Raw genomic sequence first — 25,875 nt, 5'->3', positions numbered from 1 at the left:
GGGGCCCTGCCGCTGGGTCATCATATCCCCCGCGCGAGCCGGCCCGGGCCCCGGCCCCCGCCCACCGGAGCCTACCCGTGCCCATCTCACGGGGGGAGCGCCCCCAGCCTCCTTCCAGCTCCGCTGCTCGGCCTCTCGCCGCCGCCGCCGCCGCCGCCGCCGCCTCAGCACCGCGCGCTCCCGCCTCAGTCTCTCGCTGCCGTCCGGGGCCACCGCCGGGCCCCCTCTTGAAGGAATTTTTGAAGGAATTTCTTTTAAAAGGATCTGTGTAGGTGCTATCTAGGGTTTTGCGGGGTGGGAGGGCAGATGGGAACTGCCCAACTTCTGAGCCCACCTTTGTGAGTTCTGGGAGTGGCAGCCCTGCCTCCCATTGTGAGGTCAGCTGAGGTGCCCAAACTGAGCCCAGGCTCAGCCAATCAGATGCTTACTCCTGGGCTTGTGCATGAGACACACTGAGGCAGAGGCAGTTTCCACGTCATCCTAGCAATGATGTCAACATGCCAGCAGCCACAGCCAGAGTCTAATGGTGGCAGCCGTGGCCATACACCCATCAGGGGTCCTGTTGCATGTCCTGAGTCCCACTCCTCCGGGCTCCCAAGCCTGGCTAGCCAGCCTTTCTGTCACTTCGCTAAGCCACCCAGTATCCAGTCCCTTTTTTTTTTTTTTTTTGCTAAAATTACCCAGAATTGGCTTCTGTCATTTTTAACAATGCATCCTGACCTTGATCAAATCTCAGAGCGAACTCTTGTCCCTGCAAAACTGATTTTCTTCATATTTTAAACAGTCCCGACGACACAATATTTGGTTTAAAGTTTTATTATTTTCAACCTATCCTTTGATGCACTTTGCTTCACCTTACTAGATACACAGAAATAGTCCAGCGTGGAACTCATAAGGAAGTTCATTAAAAAATAATGGGATACATTAAGAAAACAAAACTAAACTAAAGGGCGCTGCTGCAGCGACCAGAGTCCTGGCTTTCGAGACTGGGGAGTCTCTAGCCCCGCTGATGAGCTCTGTGACAGCAGTTGCTTACAATCTCCACGCTTTCCCTTGTGCTAGTCTGTAAAATGGTGTTTTAAATAGTGTCGGAGGGTTGGAAATAGAATAGGGACAACGCCTGGCACACACACACAACTGGCCGTCGATTGAGGGTCTGGACTGCCCCTGCGAACGGCAATATCCTCAACTCTACCGTGGCCGCCAGGCTCACCCTGACAGGCAGAACAGCTTCCAGAACATTGAAGGAGGAAACTCACAAATGAGTGAGAAAAGTAACTTCACACACATTGAATAATAGGAAGTTGCTGATAGTCAAGCCTTTTGAAAATGGCAATTTCATATGGTCCAAGCAACCAAAGAACAGCAGCTGTTTGGGTCTCCAAGTGGGTCTCTGTTGGGATGGGGGGAGGGGACGTTCAAGGACCTCAATCACACCTGCTTGTGTTAACAAAGATCTGCCGCCTCTCTCAGAAACCCGGGAAAACCTTCCTCCTGCCCGGGCAGGAGCAAGGTCAGCAGCCGCCGCGGGCTACAGGCGCAACCTGTTGCTACGGAAAGCTGGTGGCGCCGCTTCCCCAGCCTTCCCCTCCAACCCACCGCCAGGCCCGGGCCGCTCCTGCCCTCGCTCCCTCCGCGCCAGGAACCTTTCCCCGCCTGCGGGACAAAGGATGGGCGGCAAGGCGGGCGCGGGAAACCAGGAGACTCGAGGAATCCGCCGTCGCCTGGGGGAGGGGGTTGCCGGAGTAACTTGGCTGCAGCGAGAGAGTCGGCGCCGGTTCCCCGCCGAGGCGCGGGTTGGCTTGGACTGGGCTCGCCGTCCTAAGCCGTGTGCCGCAGGGCCCCCTGATCGCATCCCCCGACGCTCTCGGAGAGGGCTTTCGAGGAAACTGACCTCGGGCCCCCGACTCTCCCGCACCGCGAAGCTCCTCCTCTGTCCACGCTTCCCTTTGTTGTCCTGGCCCGCGCCTCACCCAGCGGGGTGCGCCTCCATCACCCCGTTCTCCATCAGGCAATCGCCAAAAGTCCCCGCGCTGTCCACCCAAAGCGGACCAGGGGGATGCATCAAGCCAGGGGTGCGTGCGCGCGCTCCCAGATGGGCAAGGCGATAAGGCCTCCCGTGGCACCCCCCAGAGCCCCGCTCCTGTGATGGTCGTTTGCACCGCGTACTTCTTTTAGCAAACCAGAGGAAGGTGACCCCTTTCCATACCCAGCTGGGGAGGGTCAGTGTCCCGCACCCCTCGTTCCACTCCCCAGGACTCCCTTCACCGCCCAACAGTTCCCAAGCCCCGGACCAACCTCGCCTCGTCCGCCGCCCTCTCAGAGAACGAGCCGGTAGCCTCGGGGTCTGGGTCCCACTCGCGCTCCCACCGCCTGCTCGCGCCCCGGAACCTGGCCACATCCGCCAGCTCCCCTCCAGTGGGCGGAAAGAAGACCCACCACGCAGCCCGCAAAGTTTGCGTGCGTCTGCGCCCTGCCCGGAACTCTCGCAGGGTCCACCTCGCCAGCCCCGCGGCTCCTCTGGTTCCCCCGACGCTCCCGGGCTCGCACCACCTACCGCGGCCCGGGGAGAGGGTGCCGAGGGTTGGGAGGAGAAGGGAGCAGAGCAAGCCCCTCCTTTCCCCATTCTCCGCCCCCAGCTTTCTGGAAAGGGGTGCACGCAGCCCCCGGGTCGGGGCCGCAGACCCCTTCCTACCTCCGGCGTGAGGACGCGGCTACACACCGTGCGCCCGGTCCAGCTCCCGGTTAGCCCTCGCCGCCGCTGCCGCCCCCCTCTTTCCTCCCAGCCCTGCTCGGCCGGCCCCCGCTCATGAATGATTTATGAGTCGGCTTCGGGGACCACCGGGATGGCTTCCGGAGAGGCCGCCCCGCTGCCCCGCTGCCCCGCTGCCCCGCGCGCCGGCCAGACCCCGGGACGGAGCGGGTCCGGAAAGGCGCCTGCCTTGGAGGCGCGCCGGCGAGGCCCAGGGTGCCCTTGGGGACGTGTTGCGGCCTCCCCAGCTCCCGGGCGGGACTTGCGGATGAGGCTGCCGCAATGCACTGCTTCCTGAAATGTACTCACCCGCGGCGGGAGAGCTGAGCGCGCAGCCAGGTGGCGGGTGGGGACTGGCTCGGTACTTTAGAGGTAGCTAATCCTGGAGTTCGGCCCGCGCGCTCCCGGTTGGACCAGCTAAGCAGCTTCGCCACGATACCCCGGGGCACCCACTGGGACCTAGCTGCCTCCATTTCCTGGGGCTAGAGCCCCGCTCAACCGAGCACGTCCCTCCCACAGGACCCAGGCCTCCTTGAGGCAGGCTGAGCGGTCTACTTGGAACGCCGCTCCTCTTCTAAAAACTTCGCATCTCTCTGGTTCCACCTCAGACCTGCCTTGGTTGACTCCCTCTGCCGCTTTAGACGCTTCTAATGCCAGTTTCCAAGACTTAAAAAAAAAAAAATTACTCAAATAAAACAAAACCCCAATTATTTGGTTCGTTAGCGTGTACCAATCGTAATGCTAGTGGCTGGAGCTATAAAACCGGCAAAAAGCAGCCCTTGCTCCCATGTACGTACACAGGCATCCACTATAGCTCCAAGCACACGGAGCTTTCATTACTCCTTTCATATCGGTCTCTTGGCTGTGCGTTGCCTGCCATCCCCTCAAGCTGAGGGGTGGGGACCTTCTGCCACAAGCAACCACTCCCTCTTCTAACTGTGCTCACCTCACTCCTCACTCACTACTTCCTATCTTGAGTGGACAGTACTCTCTGGTAGGAAAAATAAGACTAATGGAAGAAAAGCACCTTCCGGAAGTTAGCACACAGTAGGTGTTTAATGTTTGTGATATGGATGGGTTGATGGATGCATGGAAGGATGGACAGACTGACAGTTGAATGATGGACAGGAAGGTTAACTCAACAGCTCTTTCACTTACCCCAGAATCTAGCATAAAACAGGTGCTCGAAAGGGCATTATTTTTGCTTGATTTAAATTTAAACTGATCTTGAATGTGCATATTTCCTGGATAAATGCTAGTTCAGGAAACTTCTGAAAACTGCACTACAGGCATACAAAGTTAGATGGTGCCCTGAGACATCTAATCAGGCCTGCTGTTTCTTCGTCTGAAAGTGGTCAGGGCCTCTGCTTGAACACCTCCAGAGGCCCCAGCACTTCTGCTCAAGGGCAGCCCTCTCTGGGTGGGGCCCAGAGGTGAGTTCTTCCCTCCTGAGGGCAGCCAGCTCTGCCCTGCCTCAAATTTTGGCCCTGTCCCTTTTCACCACTGTGACTTTGGCTGCTTAATCTCACTGAGCCTGGTTCCTTGTCTGCCGAGTAAAAATAATTATGCCTCAGGAAGCTCATTTTTACTCCTAATAATAATGATGATGATGGGGCTTCCCTGGTGGCGCAGTGGTTGAGAGTCCGCCTGCCGATGCAGGGGACACGGGTTCGTGCCCCGGTCCGGGAAGGTCCCACATGCTGCGGATCAGCTGGGCCTGTGAGCCATGGCCACTGAGCTTGGGCGTCCGGGGCCTGTGCTCTGCAACGGGAGATGCCACAGCAGTGAGAGGCCCGTGTACAGCAAAAACAAAACAAAACAAAAAAAAGTCCAGGCAAAATGGAAGAGGTTTTCATCTCAGTTTGAACCGTTGTTCCGAAAAATAAGGTCTGGGTACTTCCCTGGGAACGCACACTAGGTAGCGAGAGCCACTGAGAGCAGCTCAGGAAACTGCCAGCAGAAAACCCAAGACGGCTCCCGACCCAACAGCCCCATCAGCGTAAAACGGAGTCTGTGTTTAAAAGGAAATTATAGGACCTCGTTTCTGGAGATGGGGCCCATTAATCTGCATTTTTAACGTGCTCCCCTGGTGACAGATTCTTAGACAACTAAGGTTCGAGAGCCAGCACTCTTCCTGAGTTCCCTCCTGGCTAATCCATGCCAATTTCCAAAGGCACCTCCATCTTCCCAAACACAACTGCAGAACAACAGACGTGAGGCAAAAGCACCCCAAACGCCCTTCTTGTATCACATTGAACTGATCTAGCCCAACAGCTTGGTGGAGTCCCTGACTTCCTCATCTTCTCCGTACCCTTGGAGTCTGGCGCACAGCAGGCACTCAATAAGGATGGCTGACATCAAATTGTGGCAGGTAGAGAGAAGACTGACACAAAATGGTCACGTTGACCTATTTCAGAGGTGGTCAAGCACCTCTTTATGAGCAGTCTACAGCCCACGGGAGGGAGGTGTTGGATTGCTTGTAGCTGTTTCCTCCAACACAGGGAGCAGACTGCCTCCTCACTGGATTCATCCATGGCGGAACAACTGGTCTACCACTCTGGGGGGCCATACTTTCAGCTGCAATCCTCAACTTAGCAGGCTTTGGAAATCGCTCCCTTGGGGCCTCTCCCCTCAAACAGGCACTAGACTAATCACTAAGGTAGGTTCACCATTTTCTGGTTTATGGGATGAAGATTCCTGGATTCCATCCAAATACACTGAGTTCGAACTGGGAAAGGGACCCAAGAACACGAATTTTAAGCAAATACCTCACAGGACTCTGAGCCTGGGGTCCAGAGATCGGCATTTCCATGAACACTGGATTAAAAGCAAATACGATGACCATCCAGCTTCATTTCTTCTCTACTTTCTCTTTTTGATGGAATTCTTTTAAATTGCAATTCCTACATGCACTTAAGTCTTAATAAGAGAGCATTCAATTTGATGCTGACATACAAAGAAAGCTACTTTAAAGCATAAAAGCTATACACAACGTTTCTTATCTGGTTTCAGATCCTTTAGCTTTAGCTTTCTCCCCAAATAAATCACATAGAATGAAGGGAGAGCTGAGGCAAAGAGAGAAAGAGGTGTATTATTGAATTTCATACTAATATTCAGGCAAAGCTCATCAACGCCAACAACCTTTAGGCAAAGCTCACCAATGCCAGTATCGCATAATACAAAGAGATTTTGCATATAATAAAACAACGACCACCATACAATAATAACCACCTTAATGGCTTTTCCAATAATAAAATTTAAGCTAAATCAGAGAGAAGGACTTTTTAAAAATAATTTGAAAAGAATGCACAGGGCTTCATTTAGAAAGAACACCTGGTGCTTTCACGGTAGGTATGGATTCTCTCACACTAAGTTACCAGCAAATGGTGAGCTGCCTTTTTAACACTACTCTAATAATAAACACAGGAGCAACTGAGAGAATCCCAACAGTAACAGAGAGTAGTATGTAACCAGTTTTGCAAAAATAACAATTTCCCACTAAATATAACATGACATGAAAACAAATTTAAAACACTGTAAGCTTAAATGTGCCCTTAGCAAGGGTAAAATTTTGAGGAGAAATGCGAGATAGTAAAATACAGACTTGTGCAAGCTGCTCTTAACATAAGCAATTAAGTCTTGGTTTTTAAACAAGCAGAAAGTAATGATTTTTCTTTTCTTGTTACCAGATTTCAAGTTCTTCTATCAGCATTTTTCTTCTGACCAGCAATTACAATAAAATAAAGTTAAATAAAGAGGAACTTCACTTGTTTTTTAAAAGCATTTATAGAAATCAAGTCAGAGAGAGAAAATATTTTTCAAAGGTTAACTTCAGAATGATCTCTCTTCCTTGGTACCTGCAGACGATGGGCATCTGAACTCTTCCAAATACCAAAAATGCCGTCACAAAAATAAAGAATTAAAAAATAGGGCAGACTTTGGGAGACTACAACAATGCAGTCAACACTGAGACAGGTTCCCCAGAGAAAAGCCTTCTGCTTCAGTGTGCCCCTGCAGAGCAAGTTGCTGGCTAAGGAGTTTCAGGAGAGGGTGAGGGAGGAGCTCATCACAGCCCATTAAGAACTCTGACCCCTCCTCCCTCACACTCAGCAACTACAAGAAAGAATACTGGCTGGTCTTGGTAGGGCTCAGTGGGTATCCAGTGTAAATGGTTGAGCCTCGGGAAGACCCAATGTAAGACTGGGGGGCAAATTGCTGTTGGTACTGAGCAGGGGCCACGCTGGCACAAGTGAGCAGACTGGGCCCAACACTGACAGGGACCTGGTGCACCAGAGTGCTAGGGTGGGTGGTATATGCTGCAGCATGCCTTGAGGAGCCCTGCGGGGAGAAGAGATGAGCAATGGAGCTGGTGGAGCCCAATGCAGCAGCAGAAGTGGGGGCAGCATACGTATACAGGTGAGGCTGGCTTGGCAGGTGAGCAGGGGCTGGGGCCAGGTGTGGGTGCCCGGTCGAATGTAGTGGGCTGCCATGCTGGAAGGCGTAAGGGGCTTGGGAGAGTGGGGTCACAAACGCCTGCTGCCTGCGGGGGGCAGGGTTGCTGCTTCTCTCCTGTGAGCTTGGAGCTGACGATGACTGCTGGTTCTGGCTAAGGTTGAGTGGCTGTGCTGCGCCGGTCCCCCCACGCTGAGCTCGATATCCTGTGGGGGTGATACAGCATCCAGATGACTGCCCGCTCACTGAAGCCACTGGCTTGGTCTCACTGCTCAGGAGACCTGAGGCCTGGGTTGCTACAGTACAGTCACCAAGCTGAGTTTTCAGTGGAGGTACAATGATGGTGCGGGTGCCGGTGCCATCCCCCACGACTCTGCCGGGACCCTCCGGAAGGGGTCCACTATTGCCCCGGAGAGCACTCAGGGTATCAGTGGAATATGGGCTGCTCAAGGAAGAATCAGAGTCTGGAGAATCATTGACAGTGACATAACTGATGACATTAGACCTTGCCTTCAGGCCAGAGCTATTGGGCTTATATTTGTTGTCCTCTTCCTCATCAGTGTCACTGCGGATAGTGATGACACTCACAGGAGGGCTGGGAGTATCTGGAATGATGATTGGCTGATGCTGATCTTGTACAGGGACTAGGGAATTATAAGAAGATGTGGTACGGAGGGGGCTACTCCCAACCAGAGAATAGACTTGAGAAGGCAGAACATCCAGAGAGGACTTAGAAGAGACTGCAGCAGACTGCTTATTCTTCTTTGAAGGGAGGAAACTGGATTCTTGTTGTCTGACAATATGGGCAACGCCAACATTCAGGGGCTGAGCAGTGGCCAATGTCACATGGTTAGTCAGCAAGGACGGCTGCTGCATAATAGTGCTGTACTGGTTGCCATCAGAGTGGGCATTCCTCCAGTCTGTGAGCTGCTGGCCACCACCCATGGCCTCTGGAATCACTGCAGTGGGCTGGACTGAGTTGTGTAGAGCTACCCCAGGCAACTGTTGCCAAGTTGAAGGCAGGAGAATTTGTTGGGTTCCTCCGGGCCAAGCCTGCAGTACAGCGGCAGTCTGTTCAACCAGCGCCGGCCGGCTTGCTGCGCAGCTCAGAGTAAAGGGCACCGCATACTGCGGTGTGATGGTGGCTACTTGAGGGTGGAGACTTGCTACCATTAGTGGTGTACAGCTTCCCTGTGGAAGAACTCCCGACTGTCTCTGTGGTGGCTGAGCAGCTGGTGCCTGGGGTACAATGGGCACAGCATTATCCATCCTCACAGGGAATCCAGAATGCTTTGTTGTTGCTTGTAGTCCAGTTTGAAAAGCAGGTGGACAGACGATAAATGTTTGTTGGAATGGATCTGTCTGAGTGCAAATATGGGTGGTTCCAGGCTGCAAGCAAACACCCTGCTGGGCAACTCCAGGAACTGGTGCTGCAGATGATGGGTACAAAGCCGACTGGTACTTTAGCAGTGAGACATCTGAATTAGCCAGAGAAAGAGTAGCAGCTGCTGCAGTCGAACTGGAAGCTAGAACACTGGCCTGATTGTGCACGGTATTAAGTTGGTTGCTGAAGCTCATGGTTAGATTTGTGCTTGTATTTGGGGCAACATGCGTGGTGAAGGGACTCTTGATCTGACTCACTGTATCATACATGTGAACCCTCCGTTTGCAGATCTCCATGTTCTGAAAACAAGACTTAACATGATTGCCATGTGGAAAATCCAGAAGGTGAGTCATTGTCACAAACTGATGGTTAAGAGTTTTCAGAGGAGTAATTCTCTTATCCGCATCAATTGTTAGCAGTTTTTTTAACAGATCAATGTATTCTCTTCGATCCGCCTTCTCTGCCAACATATCTGTTCCCTCTAAGTCTGTGGACATGTTCACCTGAGCCATATCATCTAAACAATTAAAAATGTACTTTCGAGCTTCTTTTGATTTGATCCCAGTCTCCAATTCATGTTCTTCAGGTGTCTTAAGCCTCCACAGTGGGTACCCCAAAGTAGGATCTCTGTTGAAAAACCTGGTTGTTTTGGTTCCGGCACTGAGAAGATACTCAGCTGGCAGGCCTTGTGTTTGTGAAATGTAACGAATCTGATCATATTCTGAAGCACCAGGATAAAGAGGCCGCCCCAGGAACAGCTCAGCTATCACACAGCCCAATGACCACATATCAATAGCTTCACAAAATGGTAATCCAAGAATAATTTCAGGGGCTCTGTAGTAACGTGACTGTAAGTAGGCTGAGCACACAGCTTTGGAAACGTGACTAGCAGAACCAAAGTCAATGACCTTCACTCGGTAGGGTTGGCGCACTGGATCGACCAGCATTATGTTTTCAGGCTTAAGGTCAGTGTGAATTAGACCAAGGCTCTTGAGCTTCATCAGGGCTGTGGCCACCTGCTGCAAGATGGGTCTGATGTACTTGAGTGGCAGTGGGCTAAACTTGTTCTGCTTTAGAAAATCATATAAGTTCTGCTCCAGCATCTCGAACACAAGGCAGGTATGATTCTTATGCTGAAAGCACTCATAAGAACGGACAAAATTATACTCATCGGCATTTTCACTGCTTAGGCGGGAAAGGATGCTCACTTCAATCTGTCCTTGCCTGGCATAGGAGGGGTGGTTCTTCAAGATTTTAATAGCCACAATTTCCTTGGTGCTCCGCTTCCAGCACTTAGCCACCTGTCCAAATGTGCCCCGGCCTAAGAACTCCAAGACTTCATAGCTGTTTGTCCTAGAGCAAAGGATCTCATGCTGGACCAGCTGGTAATCCCCTTCTCCACTGGAACTGCTACTCTTCGTGGTCACAGTGGTGGTCGTGGCAGAAGCACCCACCACAGTCCTGTTTTGCAGCACGAGGGGGGGATGTTCTTCTATGATTTGCACGCTACCGTTGCTGTCAAATTCCTCACTTTTTCTTTTCAATCCACATTTTTGATATGGCTCAAGCAAAGAAACGTTGCTTCTGTGAGTCAGGGTCTGGCTGCTTTGGAAGGTTGATGTAGCAGCACTGGCAGAGCTATCAGCAGCTGTGACAACAATATGCTCCACTACAAGAGCTGGGAGGAGGAGGCCCTGGTCGTAAGCAGGGATGTTGAAATTTGCTACCTGGTGAGAAGAGCTGGTTTGCCCTTGTGTGGCTGGGAGGGTTTTGCTGTGGGTATAGTATTTGTCGTTGCTGCTCTGTCCAGAAACATCCCAACCAGAAGCCTCTATTTTCAGTTTCTTTGCACTGCAGAAGGCACTCGACGACACTGATGGGGGGGGGAACACCTCCAGCTGTGATGCCATACCGCCGGTGTGTCTGGTTCTCAGCCGCCAGCTGGGGCTGCAGTGAGAAGGCGGAGGAGGAGACGAGATCCGGGGCCCTGCCGCTGGGTCATCATATCCCCCGCGCGAGCCGGCCCGGGCCCCGGCCCCCGCCCACCGGAGCCTACCCGTGCCCATCTCACGGGGGGAGCGCCCCCAGCCTCCTTCCAGCTCCGCTGCTCGGCCTCTCGCCGCCGCCGCCGCCGCCGCCGCCGCCTCAGCACCGCGCGCTCCCGCCTCAGTCTCTCGCTGCCGTCCGGGGCCACCGCCGGGCCCCCTCTTGAAGGAATTTTTGAAGGAATTTCTTTTAAAAGGATCTGTGTAGGTGCTATCTAGGGTTGTGCGGGGTGGGAGGGCAGATGGGAACTGCCCAACTTCTGAGCCCACCTTTGTGAGTTCTGGGAGTGGCAGCCCTGCCTCCCATTGTGAGGTCAGCTGAGGTGCCCAAACTGAGCCCAGGCTCAGCCAATCAGATGCTTACTCCTGGGCTTGTGCATGAGACACACTGAGGCAGAGGCAGTTTCCACGTCATCCTAGCAATGATGTCAACATGCCAGCAGCCACAGCCAGAGTCTAATGGTGGCAGCCGTGGCCATACACCCATCAGGGGTCCTGTTGCATGTCCTGAGTCCCACTCCTCCGGGCTCCCAAGCCTGGCTAGCCAGCCTTTCTGTCACTTCGCTAAGCCACCCAGTATCCAGTCCCTTTTTTTTTTTTTTTTTGCTAAAATTACCCAGAATTGGCTTCTGTCATTTTTAACAATGCATCCTGACCTTGATCAAATCTCAGAGCGAACTCTTGTCCCTGCAAAACTGATTTTCTTCATATTTTAAACAGTCCCGACGACACAATATTTGGTTTAAAGTTTTATTATTTTCAACCTATCCTTTGATGCACTTTGCTTCACCTTACTAGATACACAGAAATAGTCCAGCGTGGAACTCATAAGGAAGTTCATTAAAAAATAATGGGATACATTAAGAAAACAAAACTAAACTAAAGGGCGCTGCTGCAGCGACCAGAGTCCTGGCTTTCGAGACTGGGGAGTCTCTAGCCCCGCTGATGAGCTCTGTGACAGCAGTTGCTTACAATCTCCACGCTTTCCCTTGTGCTAGTCTGTAAAATGGTGTTTTAAATAGTGTCGGAGGGTTGGAAATAGAATAGGGACAACGCCTGGCACACACACACAACTGGCCGTCGATTGAGGGTCTGGACTGCCCCTGCGAACGGCAATATCCTCAACTCTACCGTGGCCGCCAGGCTCACCCTGACAGGCAGAACAGCTTCCAGAACATTGAAGGAGGAAACTCACAAATGAGTGAGAAAAGTAACTTCACACACATTGAATAATAGGAAGTTGCTGATAGTCAAGCCTTTTGAAAATGGCAATTTCATATGGTCCAAGCAACCAAAGAACAGCAGCTGTTTGGGTCTCCAAGTGGGTCTCTGTTGGGATGGGGGGAGGGGACGTTCAAGGACCTCAATCACACCTGCTTGTGTTAACAAAGATCTGCCGCCTCTCTCAGAAACCCGGGAAAACCTTCCTCCTGCCCGGGCAGGAGCAAGGTCAGCAGCCGCCGCGGGCTACAGGCGCAACCTGTTGCTACGGAAAGCTGGTGGCGCCGCTTCCCCAGCCTTCCCCTCCAACCCACCGCCAGGCCCGGGCCGCTCCTGCCCTCGCTCCCTCCGCGCCAGGAACCTTTCCCCGCCTGCGGGACAAAGGATGGGCGGCAAGGCGGGCGCGGGAAACCAGGAGACTCGAGGAATCCGCCGTCGCCTGGGGGAGGGGGTTGCCGGAGTAACTTGGCTGCAGCGAGAGAGTCGGCGCCGGTTCCCCGCCGAGGCGCGGGTTGGCTTGGACTGGGCTCGCCGTCCTAAGCCGTGTGCCGCAGGGCCCCCTGATCGCATCCCCCGACGCTCTCGGAGAGGGCTTTCGAGGAAACTGACCTCGGGCCCCCGACTCTCCCGCACCGCGAAGCTCCTCCTCTGTCCACGCTTCCCTTTGTTGTCCTGGCCCGCGCCTCACCCAGCGGGGTGCGCCTCCATCACCCCGTTCTCCATCAGGCAATCGCCAAAAGTCCCCGCGCTGTCCACCCAAAGCGGACCAGGGGGATGCATCAAGCCAGGGGTGCGTGCGCGCGCTTCCAGATGGGCAAGGCGATAAGGCCTCCCGTGGCACCCCCCAGAGCCCCGCTCCTGTGATGGTCGTTTGCACCGCGTACTTCTTTTGGCAAACCAGAGGAAGGTGACCCCTTTCCATACCCAGCTGGGGAGGGTCAGTGTCCCGCACCCCTCGTTCCACTCCCCAGGACTCCCTTCACCGCCCAACAGTTCCCAAGCCCCGGACCAACCTCGCCTCGGCCGCCGCCCTCTCAGAGAACGAGCCGGTAGCCTCGGGGTCTGGGTCCCACTCGCGCTCCCACCGCCTGCTCGCGCCCCGGAACCTGGCCACATCCGCCAGCTCCCCTCCAGTGGGCGGAAAGAAGACCCACCACGCAGCCCGCAAAGTTTGCGTGCGTCTGCGCCCTGCCCGGAACTCTCGCAGGGTCCACCTCGCCAGCCCCGCGGCTCCTCTGGTTCCCCCGACGCTCCCGGGCTCGCACCACCTACCGCGGCCCGGGGAGAGGGTGCCGAGGGTTGGGAGGAGAAGGGAGCAGAGCAAGCCCCTCCTTTCCCCATTCTCCGCCCCCAGCTTTCTGGAAAGGGGTGCACGCAGCCCCCGGGTCGGGGCCGCAGACCCCTTCCTACCTCCGGCGTGAGGACGCGGCTACACACCGTGCGCCCGGTCCAGCTCCCGGTTAGCCCTCGCCGCCGCTGCCGCCCCCCTCTTTCCTCCCAGCCCTGCTCGGCCGGCCCCCGCTCATGAATGATTTATGAGTCGGCTTCGGGGACCACCGGGATGGCTTCCGGAGAGGCCGCCCCGCTGCCCCGCTGCCCCGCTGCCCCGCGCGCCGGCCAGACCCCGGGACGGAGCGGGTCCGGAAAGGCGCCTGCCTTGGAGGCGCGCCGGCGAGGCCCAGGGTGCCCTTGGGGACGTGTTGCGGCCTCCCCAGCTCCCGGGCGGGACTTGCGGATGAGGCTGCCGCAATGCACTGCTTCCTGAAATGTACTCACCCGCGGCGGGAGAGCTGAGCGCGCAGCCAGGTGGCGGGTGGGGACTGGCTCGGTACTTTAGAGGTAGCTAATCCTGGAGTTCGGCCCGCGCGCTCCCGGTTGGACCAGCTAAGCAGCTTCGCCACGATACCCCGGGGCACCCACTGGGACCTAGCTGCATCCATTTCCTGGGGCTAGAGCCCCGCTCAACCGAGCACGTCCCTCCCACAGGACCCAGGCCTCCTTGAGGCAGGCTGAGCGGTCTACTTGGAACGCCGCTCCTCTTCTAAAAACTTCGCATCTCTCTGGTTCCACCTCAGACCTGCCTTGGTTGACTCCCTCTGCCGCTTTAGACGCTTCTAATGCCAGTTTCCAAGACTTAAAAAAAAAAAAAAATTACTCAAATAAAACAAAACCCCAATTATTTGGTTCGTTAGCGTGTACCAATCGTAATGCTAGTGGCTGGAGCTATAAAACCGGCAAAAAGCAGCCCTTGCTCCCATGTACGTACACAGGCATCCACTATAGCTCCAAGCACACGGAGCTTTCATTACTCCTTTCATATCGGTCTCTTGGCTGTGCGTTGCCTGCCATCCCCTCAAGCTGAGGGGTGGGGACCTTCTGCCACAAGCAACCACTCCCTCTTCTAACTGTGCTCACCTCACTCCTCACTCACTACTTCCTATCTTGAGTGGACAGTACTCTCTGGTAGGAAAAATAAGACTAATGGAAGAAAAGCACCTTCCGGAAGTTAGCACACAGTAGGTGTTTAATGTTTGTGATATGGATGGGTTGATGGATGCATGGAAGGATGGACAGACTGACAGTTGAATGATGGACAGGAAGGTTAACTCAACAGCTCTTTCACTTACCCCAGAATCTAGCATAAAACAGGTGCTCGAAAGGGCATTATTTTTGCTTGATTTAAATTTAAACTGATCTTGAATGTGCATATTTCCTGGATAAATGCTAGTTCAGGAAACTTCTGAAAACTGCACTACAGGCATGCAAAGTTAGATGGTGCCCTGAGACATCTAATCAGGCCTGCTGTTTCTTCGTCTGAAAGTGGTCAGGGCCTCTGCTTGAACACCTCCAGAGGCCCCAGCACTTCTGCTCAAGGGCAGCCCTCTCTGGGTGGGGCCCAGAGGTGAGTTCTTCCCTCCTGAGGGCAGCCAGCTCTGCCCTGCCTCAAATTTTGGCCCTGTCCCTTTTCACCACTGTGACTTTGGCTGCTTAATCTCACTGAGCCTGGTTCCTTGTCTGCCGAGTAAAAATAATTATGCCTCAGGAAGCTCATTTTTACTCCTAATAATAATGATGATGATGGGGCTTCCCTGGTGGCGCAGTGGTTGAGAGTCCGCCTGCCGATGCAGGGGACACGGGTTCGTGCCCCGGTCCGGGAAGGTCCCACATGCTGCGGATCAGCTGGGCCCGTGAGCCATGGCCACTGAGCTTGGGCGTCCGGGGCCTGTGCTCTGCAACGGGAGATGCCACAGCAGTGAGAGGCCCGTGTACAGCAAAAACAAAACAAAACAAAAAAAAGTCCAGGCAAAATGGAAGAGGTTTTCATCTCAGTTTGAACCGTTGTTCCGAAAAATAAGGTCTGGGTACTTCCCTGGGAACGCACACTAGGTAGCGAGAGCCACTGAGAGCAGCTCAGGAAACTGCCAGCAGAAAACCCAAGACGGCTCCCGACCCAACAGCCCCATCAGCGTAAAACGGAGTCTGTGTTTAAAAGGAAATTATAGGACCTCGTTTCTGGAGATGGGGCCCATTAATCTGCATTTTTAACGTGCTCCCCTGGTGACAGATTCTTAGACAACTAAGGTTCGAGAGCCAGCACTCTTCCTGAGTTCCCTCCTGGCTAATCCATGCCAATTTCCAAAGGCACCTCCATCTTCCCAAACACAACTGCAGAACAACAGACGTGAGGCAAAAGCACCCCAAACGCCCTTCTTGTATCACATTGAACTGATCTAGCCCAACAGCTTGGTGGAGTCCCTGACTTCCTCATCTTCTCCGTACCCTTGGAGTCTGGCGCACAGCAGGCACTCAATAAGGATGGCTGACATCAAATTGTGGCAGGTAGAGAGAAGACTGACACAAAATGGTCACGTTGACCTATTTCAGAGGTGGTCAAGCACCTCTTTATGAGCAGTCTACAGCCCACGGGAGGGAGGTGTTGGATTGCTTGTAGCTGTTTCCTCCAACACAGGGAGCAGACTGCCTCCTCACTGGATTCATCCATGGCGGAACAACTGGTCTACCACTCTGGGGGGCCATACTTTCAGCTGCAATCCTCAACTTAGCAGGCTTTGGAAATCGCTCCCTTGGGGCCTCTCCCCTCAAACAGGCACTAGACTAATCACTAAGGTAGGTTCACCATTTTCTGGTTTATGGGATGAAGATTCCTGGATTCCATCCAAATACACTGAGTTCGAACTGGGAAAGGGACCCAAGAACACGAATTTTAAGCAAATACCTCACAGGACTCTGAGCCTGGGGTCCAGAGATCGGCATTTCCATGAACACTGGATTAAAAGCAAATACGATGACCATCCAGCTTCATTTCTTCTCTACTTTCTCTTTTTGATGGAATTCTTTTAAATTGCAATTCCTACATGCACTTAAGTCTTAATAAGAGAGCATTCAATTTGATGCTGACATACAAAGAAAGCTACTTTAAAGCATAAAAGCTATACACAACGTTTCTTATCTGGTTTCAGATCCTTTAGCTTTAGCTTTCTCCCCAAATAAATCACATAGAATGAAGGGAGAGCTGAGGCAAAGAGAGAAAGAGGTGTATTATTGAATTTCATACTAATATTCAGGCAAAGCTCATCAACGCCAACAACCTTTAGGCAAAGCTCACCAATGCCAGTATCGCATAATACAAAGAGATTTTGCATATAATAAAACAACGACCACCATACAATAATAACCACCTTAATGGCTTTTCCAATAATAAAATTTAAGCTAAATCAGAGAGAAGGACTTTTTAAAAATAATTTGAAAAGAATGCACAGGGCTTCATTTAGAAAGAACACCTGGTGCTTTCACGGTAGGTATGGATTCTCTCACACTAAGTTACCAGCAAATGGTGAGCTGCCTTTTTAACACTACTCTAATAATAAACACAGGAGCAACTGAGAGAATCCCAACAGTAACAGAGAGTAGTATGTAACCAGTTTTGCAAAAATAACAATTTCCCACTAAATATAACATGACATGAAAACAAATTTAAAACACTGTAAGCTTAAATGTGCCCTTAGCAAGGGTAAAATTTTGAGGAGAAATGCGAGATAGTAAAATACAGACTTGTGCAAGCTGCTCTTAACATAAGCAATTAAGTCTTGGTTTTTAAACAAGCAGAAAGTAATGATTTTTCTTTTCTTGTTACCAGATTTCAAGTTCTTCTATCAGCATTTTTCTTCTGACCAGCAATTACAATAAAATAAAGTTAAATAAAGAGGAACTTCACTTGTTTTTTAAAAGCATTTATAGAAATCAAGTCAGAGAGAGAAAATATTTTTCAAAGGTTAACTTCAGAATGATCTCTCTTCCTTGGTACCTGCAGACGATGGGCATCTGAACTCTTCCAAATACCAAAAATGCCGTCACAAAAATAAAGAATTAAAAAATAGGGCAGACTTTGGGAGACTACAACAATGCAGTCAACACTGAGACAGGTTCCCCAGAGAAAAGCCTTCTGCTTCAGTGTGCCCCTGCAGAGCAAGTTGCTGGCTAAGGAGTTTCAGGAGAGGGTGAGGGAGGAGCTCATCACAGCCCATTAAGAACTCTGACCCCTCCTCCCTCACACTCAGCAACTACAAGAAAGAATACTGGCTGGTCTTGGTAGGGCTCAGTGGGTATCCAGTGTAAATGGTTGAGCCTCGGGAAGACCCAATGTAAGACTGGGTGGCAAATTGCTGTTGGTACTGAGCAGGGGCCACGCTGGCACAAGTGAGGAGACTGGGCCCAACACTGACAGGGACCTGGTGCACCAGAGTGCTAGGGTGGGTGGTATATGCTGCAGCATGCCTTGAGGAGCCCTGCGGGGAGAAGAGATGAGCAATGGAGCTGGTGGAGCCCAATGCAGCAGCAGAAGTGGGGGCAGCATACGTATACAGGTGAGGCTGGCTTGGCAGGTGAGCAGGGGCTGGGGCCAGGTGTGGGTGCCCGGTCGAATGTAGTGGGCTGCCATGCTGGAAGGCGTAAGGGGCTTGGGAGAGTGGGGTCACAAACGCCTGCTGCCTGCGGGGGGCAGGGTTGCTGCTTCTCTCCTGCGAGCTTGGAGCTGACGATGACTGCTGGTTCTGGCTAAGGTTGAGTGGCTGTGCTGCGCCGGTCCCCCCACGCTGAGCTCGATATCCTGTGGGGGTGATACAGCATCCAGATGACTGCCCGCTCACTGAAGCCACTGGCTCGGTCTTACTGCTCAGGAGACCTGAGGCCTGGGTTGCTACAGTACAGTCACCAAGCTGAGTTTTCAGTGGAGGTACAATGATGGTGCGGGTGCCGGTGCCATCCCCCACGACTCTGCCGGGACCCTCCGGAAGGGGTCCACAATTGCCCCGGAGAGCACTCAGGGTATCAGTGGAATATGGGCTGCTCAAGGAAGAATCAGAGTCTGGAGAATCATTGACAGTGACATAACTGATGACATTAGACCTTGCCTTCAGGCCAGAGCTATTGGGCTTATATTTGTTGTCCTCTTCCTCATCAGTGTCACTGCGGATAGTGATGACACTCACAGGAGGGCTGGGAGTATCTGGAATGATGATTGGCTGATGCTGATCTTGTACAGGGACTAGGGAATTATAAGAAGATGTGGTACGGAGGGGGCTACTCCCAACCAGAGAATAGACTTGAGAAGGCAGAACATCCAGAGAGGACTTAGAAGAGACTGCAGCAGACTGCTTATTCTTCTTTGAAGGGAGGAAACTGGATTCTTGTTGTCTGACAATATGGGCAACGCCAACATTCAGGGGCTGAGCAGTGGCCAATGTCACATGGTTAGTCAGCAAGGACGGCTGCTGCATAATAGTGCTGTACTGGTTGCCATCAGAGTGGGCATTCCTCCAGTCTGTGAGCTGCTGGCCACCGCCCATGGCCTCTGGAATCACTGCAGTGGGCTGGACTGAGTTGTGTAGAGCTACCCCAGGCAACTGTTGCCAAGTTGAAGGCAGGAGAATTTGTTGGGTTCCTCCGGGCCAAGCCTGCAGTACAGCGGCAGCCTGTTCAACCAGCGCCGGCCGGCTTGCTGCGCAGCTCAGAGTAAAGGGCACCGCATACTGCGGTGTGATGGTGGCTACTTGAGGGTGGAGACTTGCTACCATTAGTGGTGTACAGCTTCCCTGTGGAAGAACTCCCGACTGTCTCTGTAGTGGCTGAGCAGCTGGTGCCTGGGGTACAATGGGCACAGCATTATCCATCCTCACAGGGAATCCAGAATGCTTTGTTGTTGCTTGTAGTCCAGTTTGAAAAGCAGGTGGACAGACGATAAATGTTTGTTGGAATGGATCTGTCTGAGTGCAAATATGGGTGGTTCCAGGCTGCAAGCAAACACCCTGCTGGGCAACTCCAGGAACTGGTGCTGCAGATGATGGGTACAAAGCCGACTGGTACTTTAGCAGTGAGACATCTGAATTAGCCAGAGAAAGGGTAGCAGCTGCTGCAGTCGAACTGGAAGCTAGAACACTGGCCTGATTGTGCACGGTATTAAGTTGGTTGCTGAAGCTCATGGTTAGATTTGTGCTTGTATTTGGGGCAACATGCGTGGTGAAGGGACTCTTGATCTGACTCACTGTATCATACATGTGAACCCTCCGTTTGCAGATCTCCATGTTCTGAAAACAAGACTTAACATGATTGCCATGTGGAAAATCCAGAAGGTGAGTCATTGTCACAAACTGATGGTTAAGAGTTTTCAGAGGAGTAATTCTCTTATCCGCATCAATTGTTAGCAGTTTTTTTAACAGATCAATGTATTCTCTTCGATCCGCCTTCTCTGCCAACGTATCTGTTCCCTCTAAGTCTGTGGACATGTTCACCTGAGCCATATCATCTAAACAATTAAAAATGTACTTTCGAGCTTCTTTTGATTTGATCCCAGTCTCCAATTCATGTTCTTCAGGTGTCTTAAGCCTCCACAGTGGGTACCCCAAAGTAGGATCTCTGTTGAAAAACCTGGTTGTTTTGGTTCCGGCACTGAGAAGATATTCAGCTGGCAGGCCTTGTGTTTGTGAAATGTAACGAATCTGATCATATTCTGAAGCACCAGGATAAAGAGGCCGCCCCAGGAACAGCTCAGCTATCACACAGCCCAATGACCACATATCAATAGCTTCACAAAATGGTAATCCAAGAATAATTTCAGGGGCTCTGTAGTAACGTGACTGTAAGTAGGCTGAGCACACAGCTTTGGAAACGTGACTAGCAGAACCAAAGTCAATGACCTTCACTCGGTAGGGCTGGCGCACTGGATCGACCAGCATTATGTTTTCAGGCTTAAGGTCAGTGTGAATTAGACCAAGGCTCTTGAGCTTCATCAGGGCTGTGGCCACCTGCTGCAAGATGGGTCTGATGTACTTGAGTGGCAGTGGGCTAAACTTGTTCTGCCTTAGAAAATCATATAAGTTCTGCTCCAGCATCTCGAACACAAGGCAGGTATGATTCTTATGCTGAAAGCACTCATAAGAACGGACAAAATTATACTCATCGGCATTTTCACTGCTTAGGCGGGAAAGGATGCTCACTTCAATCTGTCCTTGCCTGGCATAGGAGGGGTGGTTCTTCAAGATTTTAATAGCCACAATTTCCTTGGTGCTCCGCTTCCAGCACTTAGCCACCTGTCCAAATGTGCCCCGGCCTAAGAACTCCAAGACTTCATAGCTGTTTGTCCTAGAGCAAAGGATCTCATGCTGGACCAGCTGGTAATCCCCTTCTCCACTGGAACTGCTACTCTTCGTGGTCACAGTGGTGGTCGTGGCAGAAGCACCCACCACAGTCCTGTTTTGCAGCACGAGGGGGGGATGTTCTTCTATGATTTGCACGCTACCGTTGCTGTCAAATTCCTCACTTTTTCTTTTCAATCCACATTTTTGATATGGCTCAAGCAAAGAAACGTTGCTTCTGTGAGTCAGGGTCTGGCTGCTTTGGAAGGTTGATGTAGCAGCACTGGCAGAGCTATCAGCAGCTGTGACAACAATATGCTCCACTACAAGAGCTGGGAGGAGGAGGCCCTGGTCGTAAGCAGGGATGTTGAAATTTGCTACCTGGTGAGAAGAGCTGGTTTGCCCTTGTGTGGCTGGGAGGGTTTTGCTGTGGGTATAGTATTTGTCGTTGCTGCTCTGTCCAGAAACATCCCAACCAGAAGCCTCTATTTTCAGTTTCTTTGCACTGCAGAAGGCACTCGACGACACTGATGGGGGGGGGAACACCTCCAGCTGTGATGCCATACCGCCGGTGTGTCTGGTTCTCAGCCGCCAGCTGGGGCTGCAGTGAGAAGGCGGAGGAGGAGACGAGATCCGGGGCCCTGCCGCTGGGTCATCATATCCCCCGCGCGAGCCGGCCCGGGCCCCGGCCCCCGCCCACCGGAGCCTACCCGTGCCCATCTCACGGGGGGAGCGCCCCCAGCCTCCTTCCAGCTCCGCTGCTCGGCCTCTCGCCGCCGCCGCCGCCGCCGCCGCCGCCTCAGCACCGCGCGCTCCCGCCTCAGTCTCTCGCTGCCGTCCGGGGCCACCGCCGGGCCCCCTCTTGAAGGAATTTTTGAAGGAATTTCTTTTAAAAGGATCTGTGTAGGTGCTATCTAGGGTTTTGCGGGGTGGGAGGGCAGATGGGAACTGCCCAACTTCTGAGCCCACCTTTGTGAGTTCTGGGAGTGGCAGCCCTGCCTCCCATTGTGAGGTCAGCTGAGGTGCCCAAACTGAGCCCAGGCTCAGCCAATCAGATGCTTACTCCTGGGCTTGTGCATGAGACACACTGAGGCAGAGGCAGTTTCCACGTCATCCTAGCAATGATGTCAACATGCCAGCAGCCACAGCCAGAGTCTAATGGTGGCAGCCGTGGCCATACACCCATCAGGGGTCCTGTTGCATGTCCTGAGTCCCACTCCTCCGGGCTCCCAAGCCTGGCTAGCCAGCCTTTCTGTCACTTCGCTAAGCCACCCAGTATCCAGTCCCTTTTTTTTTTTTTTTTTGCTAAAATTACCCAGAATTGGCTTCTGTCATTTTTAACAATGCATCCTGACCTTGATCAAATCTCAGAGCGAACTCTTGTCCCTGCAAAACTGATTTTCTTCATATTTTAAACAGTCCCGACGACACAATATTTGGTTTAAAGTTTTATTATTTTCAACCTATCCTTTGATGCACTTTGCTTCACCTTACTAGATACACAGAAATAGTCCAGCGTGGAACTCATAAGGAAGTTCATTAAAAAATAATGGGATACATTAAGAAAACAAAACTAAACTAAAGGGCGCTGCTGCAGCGACCAGAGTCCTGGCTTTCGAGACTGGGGAGTCTCTAGCCCCGCTGATGAGCTCTGTGACAGCAGTTGCTTACAATCTCCACGCTTTCCCTTGTGCTAGTCTGTAAAATGGTGTTTTAAATAGTGTCGGAGGGTTGGAAATAGAATAGGGACAACGCCTGGCACACACACACAACTGGCCGTCGATTGAGGGTCTGGACTGCCCCTGCGAACGGCAATATCCTCAACTCTACCGTGGCCGCCAGGCTCACCCTGACAGGCAGAACAGCTTCCAGAACATTGAAGGAGGAAACTCACAAATGAGTGAGAAAAGTAACTTCACACACATTGAATAATAGGAAGTTGCTGATAGTCAAGCCTTTTGAAAATGGCAATTTCACATGGTCCAAGCAACCAAAGAACAGCAGCTGTTTGGGTCTCCAAGTGGGTCTCTGTTGGGATGGGGGGAGGGGACGTTCAAGGACCTCAATCACACCTGCTTGTGTTAACAAAGATCTGCCGCCTCTCTCAGAAACCCGGGAAAACCTTCCTCCTGCCCGGGCAGGAGCAAGGTCAGCAGCCGCCGCGGGCTACAGGCGCAACCTGTTGCTACGGAAAGCTGGTGGCGCCGCTTCCCCAGCCTTCCCCTCCAACCCACCGCCAGGCCCGGGCCGCTCCTGCCCTCGCTCCCTCCGCGCCAGGAACCTTTCCCCGCCTGCGGGACAAAGGATGGGCGGCAAGGCGGGCGCGGGAAACCAGGAGACTCGAGGAATCCGCCGTCGCCTGGGGGAGGGGGTTGCCGGAGTAACTTGGCTGCAGCGAGAGAGTCGGCGCCGGTTCCCCGCCGAGGCGCGGGTTGGCTTGGACTGGGCTCGCCGTCCTAAGCCGTGTGCCGCAGGGCCCCCTGATCGCATCCCCCGACGCTCTCGGAGAGGGCTTTCGAGGAAACTGACCTCGGGCCCCCGACTCTCCCGCACCGCGAAGCTCCTCCTCTGTCCACGCTTCCCTTTGTTGTCCTGGCCCGCGCCTCACCCAGCGGGGTGCGCCTCCATCACCCCGTTCTCCATCAGGCAATCGCCAAAAGTCCCCGCGCTGTCCACCCAAAGCGGACCAGGGGGATGCATCAAGCCAGGGGTGCGTGCGCGCGCTCCCAGATGGGCAAGGCGATAAGGCCTCCCGTGGCACCCCCCAGAGCCCCGCTCCTGTGATGGTCGTTTGCACCGCGTACTTCTTTTAGCAAACCAGAGGAAGGTGACCCCTTTCCATACCCAGCTGGGGAGGGTCAGTGTCCCGCACCCCTCGTTCCACTCCCCAGGACTCCCTTCACCGCCCAACAGTTCCCAAGCCCCGGACCAACCTCGCCTCGTCCGCCGCCCTCTCAGAGAACGAGCCGGTAGCCTCGGGGTCTGGGTCCCACTCGCGCTCCCACCGCCTGCTCGCGCCCCGGAACCTGGCCACATCCGCCAGCTCCCCTCCAGTGGGCGGAAAGAAGACCCACCACGCAGCCCGCAAAGTTTGCGTGCGTCTGCGCCCTGCCCGGAACTCTCGCAGGGTCCACCTCGCCAGCCCCGCGGCTCCTCTGGTTCCCCCGACGCTCCCGGGCTCGCACCACCTACCGCGGCCCGGGGAGAGGGTGCCGAGGGTTGGGAGGAGAAGGGAGCAGAGCAAGCCCCTCCTTTCCCCATTCTCCGCCCCCAGCTTTCTGGAAAGGGGTGCACGCAGCCCCCGGGTCGGGGCCGCAGACCCCTTCCTACCTCCGGCGTGAGGACGCGGCTACACACCGTGCGCCCGGTCCAGCTCCCGGTTAGCCCTCGCCGCCGCTGCCGACCCCCTCTTTCCTCCCAGCCCTGCTCGGCCGGCCCCCGCTCATGAATGATTTATGAGTCGGCTTCGGGGACCACCGGGATGGCTTCCGGAGAGGCCGCCCCGCTGCCCCGCTGCCCCGCTGCCCCGCGCGCCGGCCAGACCCCGGGACGGAGCGGGTCCGGAAAGGCGCCTGCCTTGGAGGCGCGCCGGCGAGGCCCAGGGTGCCCTTGGGGACGTGTTGCGGCCTCCCCAGCTCCCGGGCGGGACTTGCGGATGAGGCTGCCGCAATGCACTGCTTCCTGAAATGTACTCACCCGCGGCGGGAGAGCTGAGCGCGCAGCCAGGTGGCGGGTGGGGACTGGCTCGGTACTTTAGAGGTAGCTAATCCTGGAGTTCGGCCCGCGCGCTCCCGGTTGGACCAGCTAAGCAGCTTCGCCACGATACCCCGGGGCACCCACTGGGACCTAGCTGCCTCCATTTCCTGGGGCTAGAGCCCCGCTCAACCGAGCACGTCCCTCCCACAGGACCCAGGCCTCCTTGAGGCAGGCTGAGCGGTCTACTTGGAACGCCGCTCCTCTTCTAAAAACTTCGCATCTCTCTGGTTCCACCTCAGACCTGCCTTGGTTGACTCCCTCTGCCGCTTTAGACGCTTCTAATGCCAGTTTCCAAGACTTAAAAAAAAAAAAATTACTCAAATAAAACAAAACCCCAATTATTTGGTTCGTTAGCGTGTACCAATCGTAATGCTAGTGGCTGGAGCTATAAAACCGGCAAAAAGCAGCCCTTGCTCCCATGTACGTACACAGGCATCCACTATAGCTCCAAGCACACGGAGCTTTCATTACTCCTTTCATATCGGTCTCTTGGCTGTGCGTTGCCTGCCATCCCCTCAAGCTGAGGGGTGGGGACCTTCTGCCACAAGCAACCACTCCCTCTTCTAACTGTGCTCACCTCACTCCTCACTCACTACTTCCTATCTTGAGTGGACAGTACTCTCTGGTAGGAAAAATAAGACTAATGGAAGAAAAGCACCTTCCGGAAGTTAGCACACAGTAGGTGTTTAATGTTTGTGATATGGATGGGTTGATGGATGCATGGAAGGATGGACAGACTGACAGTTGAATGATGGACAGGAAGGTTAACTCAACAGCTCTTTCACTTACCCCAGAATCTAGCATAAAACAGGTGCTCGAAAGGGCATTATTTTTGCTTGATTTAAATTTAAACTGATCTTGAATGTGCATATTTCCTGGATAAATGCTAGTTCAGGAAACTTCTGAAAACTGCACTACAGGCATGCAAAGTTAGATGGTGCCCTGAGACATCTAATCAGGCCTGCTGTTTCTTCGTCTGAAAGTGGTCAGGGCCTCTGCTTGAACACCTCCAGAGGCCCCAGCACTTCTGCTCAAGGGCAGCCCTCTCTGGGTGGGGCCCAGAGGTGAGTTCTTCCCTCCTGAGGGCAGCCAGCTCTGCCCTGCCTCAAATTTTGGCCCTGTCCCTTTTCACCACTGTGACTTTGGCTGCTTAATCTCACTGAGCCTGGTTCCTTGTCTGCCGAGTAAAAATAATTATGCCTCAGGAAGCTCATTTTTACTCCTAATAATAATGATGATGATGGGGCTTCCCTGGTGGCGCAGTGGTTGAGAGTCCGCCTGCCGATGCAGGGGACACGGGTTCGTGCCCCGGTCCGGGAAGGTCCCACATGCTGCGGATCAGCTGGGCCTGTGAGCCATGGCCACTGAGCTTGGGCGTCCGGGGCCTGTGCTCTGCAACGGGAGATGCCACAGCAGTGAGAGGCCCGTGTACAGCAAAAACAAAACAAAACAAAAAAAAGTCCAGGCAAAATGGAAGAGGTTTTCATCTCAGTTTGAACCGTTGTTCCGAAAAATAAGGTCTGGGTACTTCCCTGGGAACGCACACTAGGTAGCGAGAGCCACTGAGAGCAGCTCAGGAAACTGCCAGCAGAAAACCCAAGACGGCTCCCGACC

At 53.5% G+C, this 25,875-nt stretch overlaps 2 protein-coding genes across 2 annotated transcripts; both read right to left on the bottom strand.

Annotated features, from left to right (window-relative positions):
• Positions 1-6,315: 6,315 nt before the first annotated feature.
• On the bottom strand, positions 6,316-10,720 carry LOC308611436 (homeodomain-interacting protein kinase 1-like). The gene has a single exon (XM_081260214.1). It carries the CDS (start codon positions 10,652-10,654, stop codon positions 6,866-6,868), a length of 3,789 nt encoding a protein of 1,262 aa, XP_081116340.1. The 5' UTR covers positions 10,655-10,720; the 3' UTR covers positions 6,316-6,865.
• A 6,166-nt stretch (positions 10,721-16,886) lies between these two features.
• On the bottom strand, positions 16,887-21,291 carry LOC308611434 (homeodomain-interacting protein kinase 1-like). The gene has a single exon (XM_081260212.1). The coding sequence runs from the start codon at positions 21,223-21,225 to the stop codon at positions 17,437-17,439; it is 3,789 nt and encodes a 1,262-aa protein (XP_081116338.1). The 5' UTR covers positions 21,226-21,291; the 3' UTR covers positions 16,887-17,436.
• Positions 21,292-25,875: the final 4,584 nt, after the last annotated feature.

The sequence above is a fragment of the Mesoplodon bidens genome (genome assembly GCF_964165515.1).
Source record: "Mesoplodon bidens genome assembly, contig: HAP1_SCAFFOLD_1355, whole genome shotgun sequence".
Classification (NCBI taxonomy): domain Eukaryota; kingdom Metazoa; phylum Chordata; class Mammalia; order Artiodactyla; family Ziphiidae; genus Mesoplodon; species Mesoplodon bidens.
The sequence above is the reverse complement of the archived record's forward strand: the minus strand, read 5'-3'. Positions and strand labels throughout refer to the sequence as shown.

Coding starts and splice junctions, on each gene's coding strand:
- LOC308611436 (XM_081260214.1), bottom strand. CDS start 10,654: ATGGGCACGGGTAGGCTCCGGTGGGCGGGGGCCGGGGCCCGGGCCGGC.
- LOC308611434 (XM_081260212.1), bottom strand. CDS start 21,225: ATGGGCACGGGTAGGCTCCGGTGGGCGGGGGCCGGGGCCCGGGCCGGC.